Source organism: Aethalodelphis obliquidens, unplaced genomic scaffold, assembly GCF_003676395.1.
Source record: "Aethalodelphis obliquidens isolate GAN/ISIS:26980383/991018 unplaced genomic scaffold, ASM367639v1 scaffold16, whole genome shotgun sequence".
NCBI lineage: Eukaryota > Metazoa > Chordata > Mammalia > Artiodactyla > Delphinidae > Aethalodelphis > Aethalodelphis obliquidens.
The window spans coordinates 22,283,606-22,301,501 of NW_020837960.1; the positions used below are offsets into that span (position 1 = coordinate 22,283,606).

General features: G+C 39.1%; 1 protein-coding gene across 4 annotated transcripts in view; it reads left to right on the forward strand.

Annotated features, from left to right (window-relative positions):
- The window catches only part of SPART (spartin), a 270,881-nt gene that overhangs the window by 190,911 nt on the left and 62,074 nt on the right, over positions 1 to 17,896 (forward strand). The window contains exon 2 of one of the 4 annotated variants that reach the window (XM_027116499.1): positions 15,861 to 15,959. The exons of 2 other annotated variants lie outside the window; for them this stretch is intronic. In XM_027116499.1, the coding sequence (XP_026972300.1) occupies positions 15,899 to 15,959 (61 nt within the window). In that variant the 5' untranslated portion in view covers positions 15,861 to 15,898. Of the gene's footprint in view, positions 1 to 15,806; positions 15,960 to 17,896 lie in introns of those variants that run through there. One more of the 4 variants, XM_027116508.1, reaches the window with a different exon arrangement.

The following is a 17,896-nucleotide window of genomic DNA, read 5'->3' on the forward strand; positions in this document are numbered from 1 at the left end:
AAATAATGATTGCTATTTTCTCTCTTAACAATCTTACAGTCTTCTCCTACTGTTAAGCTGTAAATGGGCAGAGTTTGGGTTCATGGGAAGGCTCTCAGCTGAGAATCCAAACTGTACATAAAACTATAAAGCTTTATTGTCCCTTCCTGTTTCTGTATTCATCCCATCTATTTTCCAGCAAACATTTATTGGGCACCTACTCTGTGGCAGGAACTTTCTTAGGTATTGGGAATGCAACAGTACACAAGAGAGACATGGGTTCCTGTCCTCAATTTATAATCTACTCCCTACTTTTCTAATAGTGGCTGTGAATCGATCTTACCAATTGTTTTAAATTCTGTATTAAACTCTAGATTTAAAACAGTGACATTTTCAAATACCCTCTCTTGCACAAGGGTCCAGGCTCCTCCCTCTGGAGCACAGGTCACTGGCTATGACTCTCAGTCTCACTGATAGATTCAGTGCTGACAGTTCTATTTAATTCTGTGTTATTGCTCAACCAGTGTCTAAGGATTTCAGGACCTTTATGAAAATTATTTATTTATCTTTCAAGTTCTAGATGGCTGACTCTTTACCTTATGGGAACATGCACTCCTCAACAATGAAAATATTGAAAAGGTGATTAAGGTTTAATTAAGCTGCCGAGTCAATGAGATTGATATCTTTAGAGATAATTTCCCTTGCCAGATTTTAGAAATGATATAAAATTCATTTTCAAACATTTATCCACAAACCTTTTCAGATTTACTTACACTACAGAGATATCATAGAAGCTCTAGGAAAAATAGAGTATTTAGAGACGTCAGAGATTTTTGTTGTTGTTGTTGTTGTTATTTGTTTGCTAAGACAAAGAAAACCACTCCAGAAAAAGGACCAAGTTACAAATGGCAATGCATTATCTAAAGTTGCTTTGGAAAGAAAATTAAAAGGGCTGTTTTGGGGCTTCCCTGGTGGCGCAGTGGTTGAGAGTCCGCCTGCCAATGCAGGGGACGCGGGTTCGTGCCCCGGTCCGGGAAGATTCCACGTGCCGCGGAGTGGCTGGGCCCGTGAGCCATGGCCACTTGGTCTGCGCGTCCAGAGCCTGTGCTCCGCAATGGGAGACGCCACAACAGTGAGAGGCCCGCATACCGCAAAAAAACAAAAACAAACAAACAAAAAAAAAAAAAAAAAAAAGGGCTGTTTTGATGTTATTTCTCTTGCTTATATTGTTTTCTTGAAATTCCAAAGTCAAACAATGAACAAAAAGGTCAGCTGAGAAAACACATATATTTGGGATAAACTGCTGCTCAGAAATGAAGCTGATAGTATCTCTCTGAGTTTTGTTTTTAACAGTGATCTGACGAATGTGCTTATTATTGCATTTAACAAAAACATGACAGTTACCTACTAAGAATCAAAAATAAGGGGTACAAGATGGCTAGGATAGTCTGCTTCTGGCAAGAGGGTAGACAGGTGTTTTTAAATCCTCCTGCAGCAGAACACCTAGATGCCAGATACATTTCACAAAAATTATTTAAAAGGGGCTTCCTTGGTGGCGCAGTGGTTGAGAATCTGCCTGCCAATGCAGGGGACACGAGTTTGAGCCCTGGTCTGGGAAGATCGCACATGCCGCAGAGCAACTAAACCCGCGCACCACAACTACTGAGCCCAGAGCAACTAAGCCCGTGTGCCACAACTACTAAAGCCCATGTGCCACAGCTACTGAAGCCCGTGTGCCACAACTACTGAAGCCCGCTGTGCCACAACTACTGAAGCCCGTGCACCTAGAGCCCGTGCTCCACAACAAGAGAAGCCACTGCAATGAGAAGCCCGCGCACCGCAACAAAGAGTAACCCTCACTCGCCACAACTAGAGAAAAGCTCACGTGCAGCAACGGAGACCCAACGCAGCCAAAAATAAATAAATTAATTAATTTAAAAAAATTATTTAAAATATATATCCGAGGAACTTCCCGGTGGTCCAGTGGTTAAGACTCCACACTTCCAATGCAGGGGGTGCAAGTTCAATCCCTGGTCGGGGAACTAAGATCCCACATGCCACGCGTTGCAGCCAAAAGATAAGAAAAAAAAAAAAAAGACTGTCTCCTGGGTTATAATCCTCAGGTTGGCAAGAATAAAAGGTATACCTGAGAACATACAAAATAAGAGAATACCTAGGGATCTTACATAAAGAAGGGACTAATATTTGAAAGCTAATCTAGCTACAAGACCTCAGCTGACCTCAAGATAATCTGAACAGCAGGGAACTAGAGCCTTGTTTCTTTAATCATCATCATCATCATCATTATTATTATTCCACTGCATTCATTTATTAATAAGCACCCTAACAATCTACATGTGTTTCAGCTTTCATGTTTACAGAGAAGGAGCTTTCCCCCAGGCTGTGTGAGGACTCCCCATAACTCCCTGGTGAGTTCTACAAATACTGAAATAGAGAAGTTGGCTCCTGAGTCTGTCTGTTCCCAGCTTCCCTTTGGCTCAATATGAATGAGTTAGTGGTTCCCCAGAGTAAATCTAAACTAGATATCTTTAAGAGATGTTCTAGTACTAGTTCTAGTACTGCTGGACTAGAAACTGATGGAGAACTCCTAGAATATTAACATGAGAAGTGGCTAGTTTTCCTCCATTTAATAACAATCTGCAAAAAGTAAGTGTCAAAATCTAAAAAGTAGCATACCTTCACCAATCTATTGGTAAGAATGGAATTTGTATGAAACACCACAAATTTGATATTAGATGGAACTTGTACTAAATGACCTTTAAGGCACAGTTGGCTCCTTTTTAGTGGAATTCTTGTCAAGGAAGACATATATTAGCTTCACATGGTTTAAACTAACAGTTCTACTGTGAACTACTCTCAGTGTATACATATATACTCATGGATCAAAGCCAATTTCCTTTAACAATATATAAAAAGATACATTTTTAGGGTGCTAAACCTAAAAACCTGAACACCTCAACCAAGTAATGATATTCATTAGTAAGTACCAAATTGCACTAGTAGTCTTGTGGCTATCATGTTAGAATAAACATAATATCTGTATTATCCTAAAATAAAATTCTTCTCAGAATTTCATTACATACATCAACTTTTGTCATATATCAACTACCTGATATTTTTGTTCTTTATCAAAAAATGCTAAGAAAATTATTACCAGACTTTATATGGTTCTTAAGTCATAATTCCCGATTTCTTTACAAATTTAATATGAAATGGTCCAGGAGGTGTGTCCACTGTCAAAGTCTGTAGTTCCTTTCAGTGATATAGCACGTACTGCAAAGATAACTATTCCCCCACAAAAACATCTCAAGTATAGTAAAAAGAACCTTGGGTTTTAATGATTGTTCTGGAATAAGAAGGAAGGCCTTAGACCTGAGCAAAGCAGAGTTAGAATCCAGGCCCCGGAAGACACTAGTGCACTCAAAAGACTTCCCCCTCATTAAAATGGTGAACTAGAAAAAAAAATTTTTTTTTTTTTGCCCCTGGGAAAAGGGAGAAAACCAGGAAACTTTGTATTCTGACTCCTGCTCTGGGTAAAAAAGTAATATAAAACCCAGGAATTCTCACCTGAGAATTTTTAACTTTGGCCCTTTCACTTGGATTTGTGTTTCAAATCATACTACCTACAGCATCCAAGAAGCACCAAACATTTAAAGGTTGGCAGTGTCTTGGAGCACTTGGCAGAAGCAAATACAGGCCTTCTCTGGAGATATATACCCTCAGCTCAGAACTTAGGATTCCCCAAATTAGCCAAATGTGAGCTCCCAATGTTACCAACCCTCCCAAGTCGGCCCCCAGCAAGGGTCCTCCTGCCCAGTGTTGTTGGAGCCAATAGAACGAGACTGAGTTAGGTTCAGAAGCAAAGGAAGGCTTTAGTCTTCGTTCAAAGAATGGAGAGGTGTGAGCTCTGGCTCTAGAGGACATGGTCTCCCAACACACCGTGGGCAGGACTGCTTTATAGGGATCTCGGGGAGGGGGTGGGGTTCCTGGGGGGCTGGGGGCAGCTGTGCAGCTCAGGCTCCAGATCACAGTGCTGGGTGGGCGCAGCGTCTCTGCCCACGACCCCACCGCCATCTTGGATTGAGTGTCATAGCTGTGCTTCTACCCACAGAGCTGAGGTGCCTGCGCAGTCTTTGGCACCAGGACCTCGGGTCTGATGTGCCAGGTTCGAGGCGCAGCACCTATGAGAAAGTGAAACTAGACTAAGCACAAAGGAAAGAAAGGTTAGACTTTATTTTATTACCCAGATTCTATTTTTATTCCCCAGGAATTGTTACTGGGCTTTGCTGGTGACACCAACATAAAATGGCAAAAAAAAAAAAAAAAAAAAAAATGAGGAAATAAGCCACCATGAGCAAAAAGTCATGGCTGAATAAGATACGAAAGGATTTCAGATATTGACATTATCACATGGGTAATATAAAATAAGTGCTTACAGAGGCCAGCTGTCAGTTTCAATGCAGTTCCTCTAAAGGTACCAAAAATACGAGTAAAGAACAGCAGAGTATCATAAATGACCAGGAAGTTTGGAAAAGAACCAAATATAACTTCCAAAAATTAAAAATATTGTCATTGATGAAAGCAACCTACGTGTCCATGGATAGATAAATGGATAAATAAGATGTGTACACACATATATGTGTGTGTGTGTGTGTGTGTGTGTGTGTGTGTGTGTGTGTAATGGAGTGTTATTCAGCCATAAAAAAGAAGGAAGTCTTGCCATTTTTAACAACATGGAACTTGAGGGCATTATGCTAAGTGAAATTAGTCAGGCAGAGAAAGACAAATATTGTATAATCTTACTTATATGTGGAATCTTAAAAAAAAAAATGAACTCAGATACAGAGAATAGATTGGTGGTTGCCAGAATGGGGGAGGGGGGTAAGTCAAGTGGGTAAAGGGGGTCAAAAGGTACAAACTTCCAGTTGTAAAATAAATAAGTCATGGGGGTGTAATATACAGCATGGGGACTATAGTTAATAATAATACAGTATTGCATATTTGAAAGTTGCTAAGAAAGTAGATCTTAAAATTTCTCATCACAAGAAAAAATATTATCTACAGCAAAATAGTCACTGCTGAAGAGACATTGAAGTCAAAGATAGAACTAAAGAAATTACACGATATAGCACAAAGAGAGAAAATGAAAGAGAGATCAGAATCATAGACAATACAATTTAAAAAATTGAAGGTAGGGCTTCCCTGGTGGTGCAGTGGTTAAGAATCGTCCTGCCACTGCAGGGGACATGAGTTCGAGCCCTGGTCTGGGAAGATACCACATACCCCGGAGCAACTAAGCCCGTGGGCCACAACTACTGAGCCTGCGCTCTAGAGCCTGCGAGCCACAACTACTGAGCCCATGTGCCACAACTACTGAAGCCTGCGTGCCTAGAGCCCATGCTCCGCAACAAGAGAAGCCACTGCAATGAGAAGCCCACACACCTCAGCAAAGAGTAGCCCCCGCTTGCTACAACTAAAGAAAGTCTGTGCACGCAGCAACAAAGACCCAATGCAGCCAAAAATAAATAAATTTTAAAAAAAAAATTGAAGATAACTTGGAGTTCCTGAAATAGAATAAACAGAATAGGGCAGAGATGATATTCTAATATATGAGTTAGGGCACTAAATTGTTCACTTTCAAATGCTTAATTTTGCTACATGAATTTCATCTCAATAAATTATTTTAACATGTACTTCTTAACATATATATAACTTCTTATATGTATAAGAAATTTAATGTATATGATACATATCTTAACATATATATGTATGTGTATATATGTCAGATTCAGAAAGCACGCTATATCCCAAGTAGGGATAGTAAAAAGTAAGTAAGTACTTACTATAAAAAGTACTTTTTATAGTAAGTAAAAAGAAATGTACAATTGGAGAAAAAAACAGATTATCTCTGAAACATTGACAATCAGCTGACCTCTTAAAGTAACAATGGAAGTCAGAATAGGGTGAAAAGTATAATATCCTCAAGATGCTGAGAGACAATAACATCAAAGTAGAGTACTTTACCTAAGCTAAAATGTGACTCAAGAATGTGAACAAAAGAAAGACATTTTCCTTACTTCAGAAAGAAGTAAAATTATTCCACAAGGAAGAACTGAGATAAAAGAAGGAATAGTAAAACAAAGAACTTTGCAAATATGGATAAATCTATATAAATATTATAACATCATAATTTAGGGGATAAAATTTGGCAGGGTTATCAAAGCATTTAATCTCCTTCATAAATTTCTCCTCCATCATATTACTTTCTCCTGTCATGGGAATCATCCTATATGAGAGCAGTCCTTGGCTTCATCCTTCAAAGATTTTAACATGTGGCCTCCCTCTTTCTCCCCCCCCCCTTTTTTTTTTTTGTCTCTTTCAGTACTGTAGGCTGCAAATTCATAAATTTAAGACTTTTATTCATGTTTTCAGCAAACATTGATTACTTGCTTTGCGCCAGGGGTTGTGCCAGACACTGGAGATAAAAAATGGCTTGCTATCTGGACCGATATATGAATAAGTACAGGAAGCACGATGTTAGAGATGCTGTGATTGAAATATTCTAGACACTTAGGAGAACAAAGGAGGGAGTGATTGATTCTGAAACCCAAGGAGACTGGAGAAGTCTTCATAGAAAAAGTATTTCCAAGCCAGCAGGGGAATCAAGGGCGTGCCAGGGGGAAAGATGCATGTGTGTGCAGAGAGGATCCGTGTGAAATCATATAACATGTTAGAGGAACCGCAAAAAAGTTTCACATGGCCTTAGCATGAAAAAAGTGGGGCTGGGGCCACTGCTAAAGACAGGGCTTGAGAGAAAGGCACGAGTCAGCTCAGGAAGCACTTGGTCAGGCATGCTAAGAAGTTTAGGCTTTAGTACATGGACAGCAGGAAATTACTGAAGTGTTTTTAAGCTGGGCAGTTACATGGTTAGATTTGCCTTTTAGATATATCTTGTGCCATCTGTGTGGCAGGTTAATCATAAGATGGGATTTCCAATTGAAGATGAAGATACAATTGAACACCAGTCTGTAGAGCAGTACAAGAAAACATCTAAAACATTAGGGATAATATCAGAAAATATGGCCATCCAACATGAAAAACGTAGAGAACTAACAAAATGCTAAAGAGATCAGCCAACCTCAAAATATTTTAAATATATATCATCAGCCAAATGAGCTTACTAGAGATATAATGTACATGTATTGCGGAGACCAGACAGCCCTTTAGCTACCTAAGATAACAGCAGATCGATGAAAAGGAGCCAGTATCTGGATAACTGTGTCTCCAGTGTTGCAAAGAGCATTCATTGTTGGTCAACCCATCATTCCCTTTATTCCACCTCTGCGTTCAGCCTCGTATTTACTCCTCTGAGCGGATTTCAGGACAGAAGCCCTTAACAAATGGCAGGTACCAAATTATCCTGCCAGTTATTGCTCCCATTGTAAGTTAATACCTTAATTTTTAGGTTTATGAGTCTCCCTTTTGTCTTGAATAAATCAACCCCCTAGAATTCCATCAACTTCAAGCCCACTGATTATATTTATTTTTCTCAGCCTAACAAAGGTGAGGACTATGGATTCATCCAAGATAATTCTCACCTGCCAGCAATATTTCTCCTTGGCAATATTTCTACTGCAATAATAGGTATGATTATCTAATGTCCTAAGAAACATCCATCCTCCTCTGAGATCCTCCAGGCTATGTCCAACTCCGCAGCATAAAGAAAAGCATGAAGAGGTAGATCTCTGAATTTCTGTTCCTAAAGTACTGTGCTCAAATTTTGATTGGTTGAACAGCTAGGTGCCTTTTACCCAAGGAACCCTTGGTGAGATTTTATAACACACTGGGAGATTTTATATATTTTGGATCTATGGGCTTTGGATCTGAGGGCTTTAAAACCGTAAAATGCTAAAATACATTAGCATTCCACAGATTTTAATAAAATGTTTATGAGGCAGTTTTAGAATTTCCATTAACTTTAAACATTTTAATATTACTTTTAAATTTCCTCAAATTTGTCATATAACAGAAAACAGATTTTAAAATAATTGGAAGCATTTCAAATACCAATCTCTCAAAAGAAGTTGCAACCTTTATGTGTAATTACATTTCTATAGCTAAATCCACATTTCTTTTTAGTTATGTTACAAGATATTTATAGTATCAATTATCAGCTTCGGACTGTACTTGAATCATGTCACTTTTTAAAGTTGTTAATGAGCATGATTTTGTGTAAAAACTAATGCTTAAAACAAATAATTATCATACTAGTAATTATTCTAGTAATACTTTCATCCTGAAATAATCACTAACTTGCTATCACATTTTTTACTTCTTTTCTTATTTCACAGCTATAGTATTAATTAGCAAATAGCAGCTGCACTGTTGATCAATACCTGGTTGTCCTTTAATTCCTTCTCCAGCCCACATACCATTTTCAATACTCACTCCCCTACCTACATGTCCTTTTGTCCCATTCTGTTACATCCACCCTCATATTTCCAAACTGGGTCAAGTGCTACTGATTTTAGAACAGTTGGCATATTGTAAAGGTGAGAACAAAATTTCTTCTGGGATATCTAAACATGTTGTGGTTTAAGTAGAAGTGAAAGGATATTTTTCCTGCTCCAACCACATCTTATAATCGTAGTGATTTCTTACCCCTGATACCTTGACTCCCCCATAGGACAGGGCTTAGTTGTAGACAAGCAGAAGATGACAATAAGAGCAAGTGGTGTGCAATTCCATTCAACTTCAAGCCTCCTTCTCTGTGCAGCTTGTCCTGTCATTCTGGGCAGTGAGATGCTAGCTTATCTTTTTAAGATCAAGCATAGGCCCACATCCACCCCAACTCACTTCCTTGGTTATAACTGATAAGAGTGTCAGGAGACTGCAGCTGAGAAGGAGTTGCTGTACAAGCAATACCTGCCCTTTGCAACAACATGAATGAATCTAGAGGGCATTAGGCTAAGTGAAACTAGCCAGGCAGAGAAAGACAAATACCGTATGACCTCACTTATATGTGGAATCTTAAAAAAACAAAGTCGAACTCACAGAAACAGACAGTAGGATGGTGGTTACTAGTTACTGAGGAGTTGGGGAGATGGGGAAATGCTGGTCAAAGGTACAAGCCTTCAGTTACAAAGTGAATGAGCTCTGGGGATTGAATGTACAACATGTGACAATAATTAATGATACTGTGTTTTGAACTTTGCTAAGAGAATATACCTTAAGCATTCTCACCAAAAAGAAAAAAAGAAAGAAAGAAAGGAAAAAATGTAGCTATATGAGGAAATAGATGTGTAAATTAACCTGATTGTGGTAATCATTTCACAAAGTATATGTATGTCAAATAATCATGTTGTACATTTTAAATATGTATAATTTATTGTCAATTATACCTCAGTAAAGTTGAAAAAACTAAAGAGTAATGCAGCTCTTCTGACTGGGGTGAGATTTTCAGAGATCTACAGAGCAGAAATGGCATTAACTACTAACATGGGTATTATCCTTCTAGAGTTTACAAAATATTGGGCTGGCCAATACATCTTATGTTATGGAAGACCCGAACGAACTTTTTGGCCAACCCAATATCTTCTTTATTTCATCTTTTTCTCCACTTGAGAGGTTTGCAGAAGTTAAACAACTGACCTGAGGTTGTGGTAGGCCAAATTGTGATGCACCAAAGATGTCCACACCCTAATCCCTGGAACCTGTGAATAGTCAAAGGGACCTTACATGGTAAAAGGGACTTCATGGATGTGATTAAGGTAGAGATCTTGAGATGGAGAGATTATCCTGGATTATCTGGGTGGGCCTGATGGAATCACAGGGGCCCTTACAAGAGAGATCAGAAGATGGTGAGGGTTGTAAGAGACTGGAGTGACTGGGAGGAAATGGTTATGAACCAAGGAATGTGGGGAGCCTCTAAAAGCTGGAGAGGCAAGGAATGGATTTTCCCCTGGAGGATCCAGAAGGAACCCTGTGGACACCTTGATTTGAGCCCTGTAAGCCTCATTTGGGGCTTTTGAGCTCCAGAACTGTGAGAGGATAAATGTGCGCTATTTCAAGCCACGCAATTTGTGGTAATTTGTTGTTATAGTAGCAACAAGATAACGAATATACTCAGGAAATCTTCCTGTCTGGTGTTTTCAGTGCCAGGGTATGATTGGTATGCCTGCTACTCAGCACTTTATGGAGCTTGTACTATTGTTGTCTTGCTGAAAAATCTCAAAGTTTTTATATCATCAGGTAGATCTTATATCAAGTCCCAGTCTTTTCCTGAAGAGAATGCAAAACGTCTTTGCAAACTAAATGGTTTAGAAATTTTCTTTCCAAATTCATAGCCACAAAGGGAAATTTCTCAGTTTTCAGTTACTGAATAGGCAATCTCTTTGGGCTTGGACAAATTTTTAATTACTCCTTGACAAATTAGCATTCCTGTATTAATGATGATTGAATTTCATAAAAATTATTTTTTAAAAGACCTCAAGTGGGATGGACTCGATAGATCCTGAAATTATCCTGTTTCTCTAAAATCTTATTTCCAGGAGGGATTATCTTGTTTTACACAGTTTCACCAAAAGTATAAACAACCAAAATATAGTCTATGTTGTAGTTTCTTACTAATGGTCCCATTTTTGCCTCTAATACATCCTAATGTGATAATGGTAGATTTGCCTTTTGCTAAAATCCCTTCAGCCAATTTCCAATTTGTACAGCTGAGACCAGAAGAAAATTGAACTTTTTTCTGCATGGAAGATTGTAAAGCTAATATCTCTAATGCTTTATGAGTCACATAAGCCAAAGTTAAAAATATTAAATTAAATATTAAATTTGAATATATTCAAATTTCAGAATTCCAGTGATTACTTGGGTTTCCTGATAGAGTTTCAGAAAGTAAAAAGAGCAGCCAATTCTATTTCAGGGGGCAGACAACTTTGTGTTACAGTTTAAAGAAGGTGATTTTTTTTCACAAGACTTTACCTATGGACATTGTTCAGGATGGATGTGGGAAGTTGTCTCAGGAGTCAGAGAAACCTCCTAAGAAAGAGAAATAGGGCTGTTTGGACTGAGGGTGGAGGAGGTTCCATTGTGTCTGGCCTTGGTGGCCGTCCTCAAACAACTTCCAGAAAATTAAAGATTTTGGAGAGCCTGGGGTCAAAAAGAACTCAAATGAAAATCAAATATAAACTCCAAGAATAGAAAGGAAAGGAAGAGAACCTCATACTTACCCTCATATGTTTGTCACTATACCCATAGGTCCTAGAACAGTGCTTGACTGGTGGTAGACACTCAGTAGTGTTTGTGGAACGCATGCATGAGTGCATGGGTGCATGAATACGAAAGGGGTTGCTTCCTTGAATAGTTTTCTAATAACTAATGACATGTCCAAATGGCACCAAGCTTATTTACTCCTTGTGGAGTCACAATCACTCTAAAAACATTTTTGAGTTGTCAGGATATATTATCAAGTCACGAATACTTTCATTATCAAAAGATTTTCCTCTCAAAGCAATGCCTTCTCCAGCTGAGCATATAATAATTGGTTGTTCTTTAGTAATGAAGAGTCACATTGTGGCTTGGTATGTTTCATAATAGCCAGTTATTTTTCAGACTGCATTGCAGACTCAATGGTCTAGGAGGGGAAAGAGGAGAGTATCTGGATCCAGCAGTTTCCTTGCAGTAGAGATGTGTCACCACAATGGGGATATAGTTATGTCCAACCAATATATGTCATGTAGTGTTCTTTATCATAAATGAGTTGAGATTTTTAAGAGATGAAGAATATGGTAAATATATAACTTCCTTCTAAATTTTAAGTATCAATATTTCTATAAAAGTCTCAATCTATTGAAAAAAAAGAGAATGCTATTTCAAGAACCGCCCCAGCCAGACTTCACAGATGTAACAAATGTGTGCTGGGATCTGGGGATAGTAATGAGGCAGAGGATGTGTGTTGCACTCTCATCTGTTCTGTCAGCCCTCACTGTTGGCGGTGAACAAACAGGGCAGCAAAGTTGAGCCCCTATAGGAAGGAGAGCTAAGCCAGAGGGAGAGAATAGAGCATGATATACAATCCCCCAATCACAAGCAGAGGAAAAGTTAGGGACATAATTGGAGGGTGCAAGTATTAGGCAAGGTACCGTTTCAGGCACTTAGATGAAGCCAGATTAAAAGAGAGGGAGCCTGATGGTCAGGCTGTTATCGGCTCAAGCATGATTCTGGCTCATGCAATAATGATTGATAAAAAAATTAAATGATGTTTTAATACATACAATTATAACCATTTAAAGAGACAATTATAACCATTTAATTGGTTATAATTAACCCCATGCACCACAGCTACCGAGCCCATGTGCCACAACTACCGGTGATGAGACTCACAGAATCTTTGGGGAGAAGGGAGGCAACAAGAGAAGGCTATAGTTTTTCGCGAGCAGCAAAGGCAAAACAAGCCCTTGACAGCTGTTCTCTCCCCAGCCCCCTTCCTGGCCCTCTGGTAGTCATATCATAGAGGCCAATCCTTTATGTTCAACTGTCTCAGCAACTCCTCAGTATGTGTACACAACTACATCACAAATCGCAAAAAAAAATCAAACCTAGATCAAAAAATCAAATCAAACTGATGAGAACAGCAGCTTCAGCCTCGAAGAGATACAATTCTTAGAAACTCCTCAGAGGAGTTCTGCTTTCACACAGGGTTCAAACAAACAGGAGATCTGTTATCTTCTTGACCTGAATACCTAATGAAAAGCTAAAAGCAAACGACATCTGTATTAGCTCAAGGTTGCAATTAAATGGAAAGCAAAATTTAGAACAACAGCAAAACCCTGATACAGATCAGTTCACAAGAGTCATGTAACATTATCAGCTCTATAAATAAATAATGCCCCTGGCCGGAGTAAATAAATAGGAAACATCTATCTTTGCATTATAAATGGCAATAGAAATGAGGATATTCACACTTACAAAAGGAGTGGCCACTCTAGTACCTCATTCTAATTAAAGAATAAAATAAAATATAAGAAATGTAGAAAAATTAATGTTTTGGTCAATCTATACTGATAAAAGTCATGGAGACATACTATACCTTCTGACCACAGCAATAATTCACAACACAGCCACTAGAGCCAAGGCAATGTGTTGAATAAGTTTTGTGTGACATTGGAATCTCTTTAGTAAGATACGATAAATGTTTCTGGAAATGTGAAATGTCAAGGATGTCATGAAGTGAGTGGCTTTAAAAAACAATTATTTGACATATTTAAGTCATTTTAAAGGGAGGCTTGAAGTTCTGTTGAATAGATTAAATTTGACAGAAAGTTCTAATCAGAAGCATTAGAGGAAAAGAATTTTGGAAGCCTAAGATAGAGGGCAACAGAAGATAGTGAATCCTGAAGCATAGTCACCCTTACCCGGACACACCACCACCACCACCACCACCACCACGTACTGCGAATATACATGCAGGTTTTTAAATATGTCATTGACAACCATGAATGGGAGAGAAATGTTTTAGTGCCTGGGAGACCCACTGGGTGGCCTGAACTTGGAAAGCCTGTGATGAGCGGCTGGCTTCAGCAAGCTTGTTTGCAAATAAAGCTTGGCTCTTTTTAGAACTAGGGTGAAATCATCCCAGCCCATGCAATCAGCACCAGCAGCCCTCTGCTCTCTCTGTTCCCATTGGCCTCCTCCTGAGTCACTCCTCTTCCTGCCAAGACCCTCTTATGGGCAGGAAGGGAAGTGGGGAAAGGGGCATATAACAGAGGAGTGGACCTTGCTTTATCATCTTGAAAGAGGGCTGCTAAATAAGCCCCTAGAATTGTCTTGTTTCGTTTTGTTGAAATGCTTGCACTCTAACAAGACATCAGCCTTGATTCCTTATATTGGCAGATGAAAAGAGAATAGGATATGTACCCATATCTCTAGCATACGGTATCAGCTTTTTAAGAAATTAAGTCATCTAAGTACTTTTTAAAAAAATTATGGGTTTTATTTCATGCAAATAAGCACCCTTTCTTCCTCCTTCTGTGCTATACCACAAACTTCCCAGGGTAATTTATTCTCTAGATCCCTCTTAGAAGACAGAGACTGAGAACATTCATTACAAAGAAGGATTAATTGAAGAGCTTTTCCTTTAGTTAGTCCTGTAGGTATAAAACTGCTTCTATGTTAGTAAGGACTATCTACCCAAATACCACAAAATAAATTTTTTAAACAGAATCCTTCCTTCTACAATCTTGGGCTCCTATCCTGCTTAAAGCAAAGGTGGAAACTTGATACAAGAGACACTGTACCTCTAGGAACATGAGCTAAATGCACTACAAACACTCTGCCTCACTACCCTGGTTTGAGTGGCCTCTCATCCTTCCATTTATTTCCTGTTCTGGGAAGCGCAGGAGTTAAAAGTTTTGGACCACGATGGCTGAGGGATTAAAAATGGATATGCTTGCTAGTGGCAGTTCTTAATCTGCTGCAAAAAAAAAAAAAACAAAGGGAAAGTTTCATGCTAGATATTAAAATGCAAGCTTTACAGTGACTTGAAATCCTTTCAAGGAAATACTCAAGGGAACAGAGAAATCAGCCCACAATCGATTAGGAATAGATGGAAAGTGCTTTGACATGAAAAAAAAAAAAAAAACCACCATCATCCTCAGGACTCACTGACAATTGACAAATAGAGGGAGAAACGATTGCCTGAGATACATCATGACTTTAAGAGATTTGAAGAGAACAGACACTGGGGCTGTGTCTCCAAGGGAATTGTGCTAAACAGCAGTGGTTCTCAAAGTGTGGTCCCAGACCAGTAGCAGCAGTATCACCTGGAACTTTTAGAAACATTCATTCTAGGGCTCTGCTTTACCTACCTAGGTAGATGATTCTAATACTTGCTAAAGTTTGAGAAACACTGGAGTTACGTTTTGGTAGGGCTTTCATTTCCATATTGTATCACCCATAGTTTGTGTGTGTGTGTGTGTGTGTGTGTTTAAACTTTAGAAGAGGATATTAACCTCTAAATTTTTGCTTGTTTTAATCCAGGGATGCCAGTGGCGGGAGTAATAAACTAAAAAGTGGGATCAATAAATAACAGGGCTTCCCTGGTGGCGCAGTGGTTGAGAGTCCGCCTGCTGATGCAGGGGACACGGGTTCCTGCCCCGGTCCGCGAAGATCCTGCATGCCGCGGAGCGGCTGGGCCTGTGAGCCATGGCCGCTGAGCCTGCGCGTCCGGAGCCTGTGCTCCGCAACGGGAGAGGCCACGGCAGTGAGAGGCCCACGTACCGCAAAAAAAATTAAAAAATAAATAATAATAAAAATAACAATAAGTAACCTTAAAATGATAGAAAAAAGGTCAATAGGAAAATATGCAAACTGCTTTTTTTATATTCATTTTCTTAACAGTCAATTGTGAGTCCCTTGAAATTCTATTGATTTAAAAATCATATTTATTTTCAGTTGGAAAGAACCTTAGGAACATCTGTTACCTTCTCATTTTACAGCTGAGGAACCTGATGGGGTAAGGAGTTTCTGACACACTTGTTAAACAGAAATTCACAATCCAGGTTCTGAGGAAGAGAGACGGCAGGTAAAAGTTTAAATTGAGTAGACATTCTTGATTTGGAAGAAAAATAAAATATTTACCCTCATTCTATGAAATTAAGTGGTTCATTTAACTGTCTTCCCCATCTCCTGGCTGCTGCCAGAGGCTGGTGGCTAAGACTGAGATCTTCAGAGGAACACATGCTCTCTCGGGAGGCCATCCATCAACAGAGCAGACCGTGGCCCCAGTTGCAGCGCTGCCTTTGCTAAGGGAATGGAAGAGCCTTTTCACTCCCTACTTCTTCCCTCTTCCATGACAGGCAGAGCACCAGCAACAGCCCTCACCTCCCTTCTGTAAATGCACGCTTCAAATCCGGAAGGAAATCTCAAGGAACTTGCCCAGAGAGGATTGCTCTTGAGTGAGTAAAGGAATAAACTTTATTATAATTATTAACCATTATTATTTTATTTATGCACGATATCCCTCCTTCTTTCATAAGGTATTTAAGGGGAGACTTTGTTTTTAAGCGCTGGGTATCTGTCCCGTCCGCTACCAGACCTCAACATCTTCACAAACCAAGGGGATGGAGAGTCAGACCTGGACCCATGTCTCAGTCCTTCCTACAGTGATGAGTTCACTGCCTTGCACAGAATAAGGGATCCATGAATATTTGGTGAATTACTGAGTGAATGTGAGAGAGGAATGAGGTAACTTGGCAGTGGAAAGTATACAGAAATTTTCCCATTTGTCAGATGAGAGGGATAGTTCCTAAGAGTTGAATCCTTTGTTTTTTACCTTTAGGAGTAAAGATAATAAGAGTACATAAAGTCATGTTAGGATCACCCTGAAGTAAAGCATGACAAACCAGATCCTTATGTGTCTCTGCATCTGGGTGAAGAGATCTTCCACATTTTCAGGGAGGAAGGTACCTTGGGTTTGGAAATGTTCCAAGCCAGAGTCCAGGCAATCTTCACAATTGGGATGAGTTATGGTTCCAATTGAAAATGAAAACTCAGAGCTAACAAAAAAAGCAATGGTGAGATCACAATAACATTTGGAGACAAATTATGTTATATGCCATCATATAACATATAAGGCATCTGCTAATAGTATGAAAGCTCAATACCTATTATACTGAGGAGTATAAAACTCAAGTGTCAGATAAACTGTCCATTGCAGCACTCCTGATAATTGTGTTATTTTTCCTACTACAACTTCTATGATAGCTTTCAAGTGACTAAATGAATTAATATAATTTTTTTTTCATTCTGCCTGGGCCTCTTGCTATTTAAAGTCTTAATAAACAGTGAAGTAGACAAGATGTTGATCGTTGGGAGAAAAAAAAGATGGGAGGCAAATGACTTTGGAAGCAAATCAATAGCTGATTTAATTTAGAAAAAAATACAACTATTTAAATTTAAAAATCTGCAATTTATTTATATTTTTTTACATCTTTATTGGAGTATAATTGCTTTACAATGGTGTGTTAGTTTCTGCTTTATAACAAAGTGAATCAGTTATACATATACATATGTTCCCATATCTCTTCCCTCTTGCGTCTCCCTCCCTCCCACCCTCCCTATCCCACCCCTCTAGGTGGTCACAAAGCACTGAGCTGATCTCCCTGTGCTATGCGGCTGCTTCCCACTAGCTATCTATTTTACATTTGGTGGTGTATATATGTCCATGCCACTCTCTCACTGTGTCACAGCTTACCCTTCCCCCTCCCCATATCCTCAAGTCCATTCTCTAGTAGGTCTGTGTCTTTATTCCTGTCTTACCCTTAGGTTCTTCATGACATTTTTTTTTTCTTAAATTCCATGTATATGTGTTAGCATACGGTATTTGCCTTTCTCTTTCTGACTTACTTCACTCTGTATGACAGACTCTAGGTCCATCCACCTCATTACAAATAGCTCAATTTCGTTTCTTTTTATGGCTGAGTAATATTGCATTGTATATATGTGCCGCATCTTCTTTATCCATTCATCCAATGATGGACACTTAGGTTGTTTCCATCTCCTGCCTATTGTAAATAGAGCTGCAATGAACATTTTGGTACATGACTCTTTTTGAATTATGGTTTTCTCAGGGTATATGCCCAGGAGTGGGATTGCTGGGTCATATGGTAGTTCTATTTGTAGTTTTTTTAAGGAACCTCCATACTGTTCTCCATAGAGGCTGTACCAATTCACATTCCCACCGGCAGTGCAAGAGAATTCCCTTTTCTCCACACCCTCTCCAGCATTTACTGTTTCTAGATTTTTTGATGATGGCCATTCTGACCGGCCTGAGGTGATACCTCATTGTAGTTTTGATTTGCATTTCTCTGATAATTAGTGACGTTGAGCATCT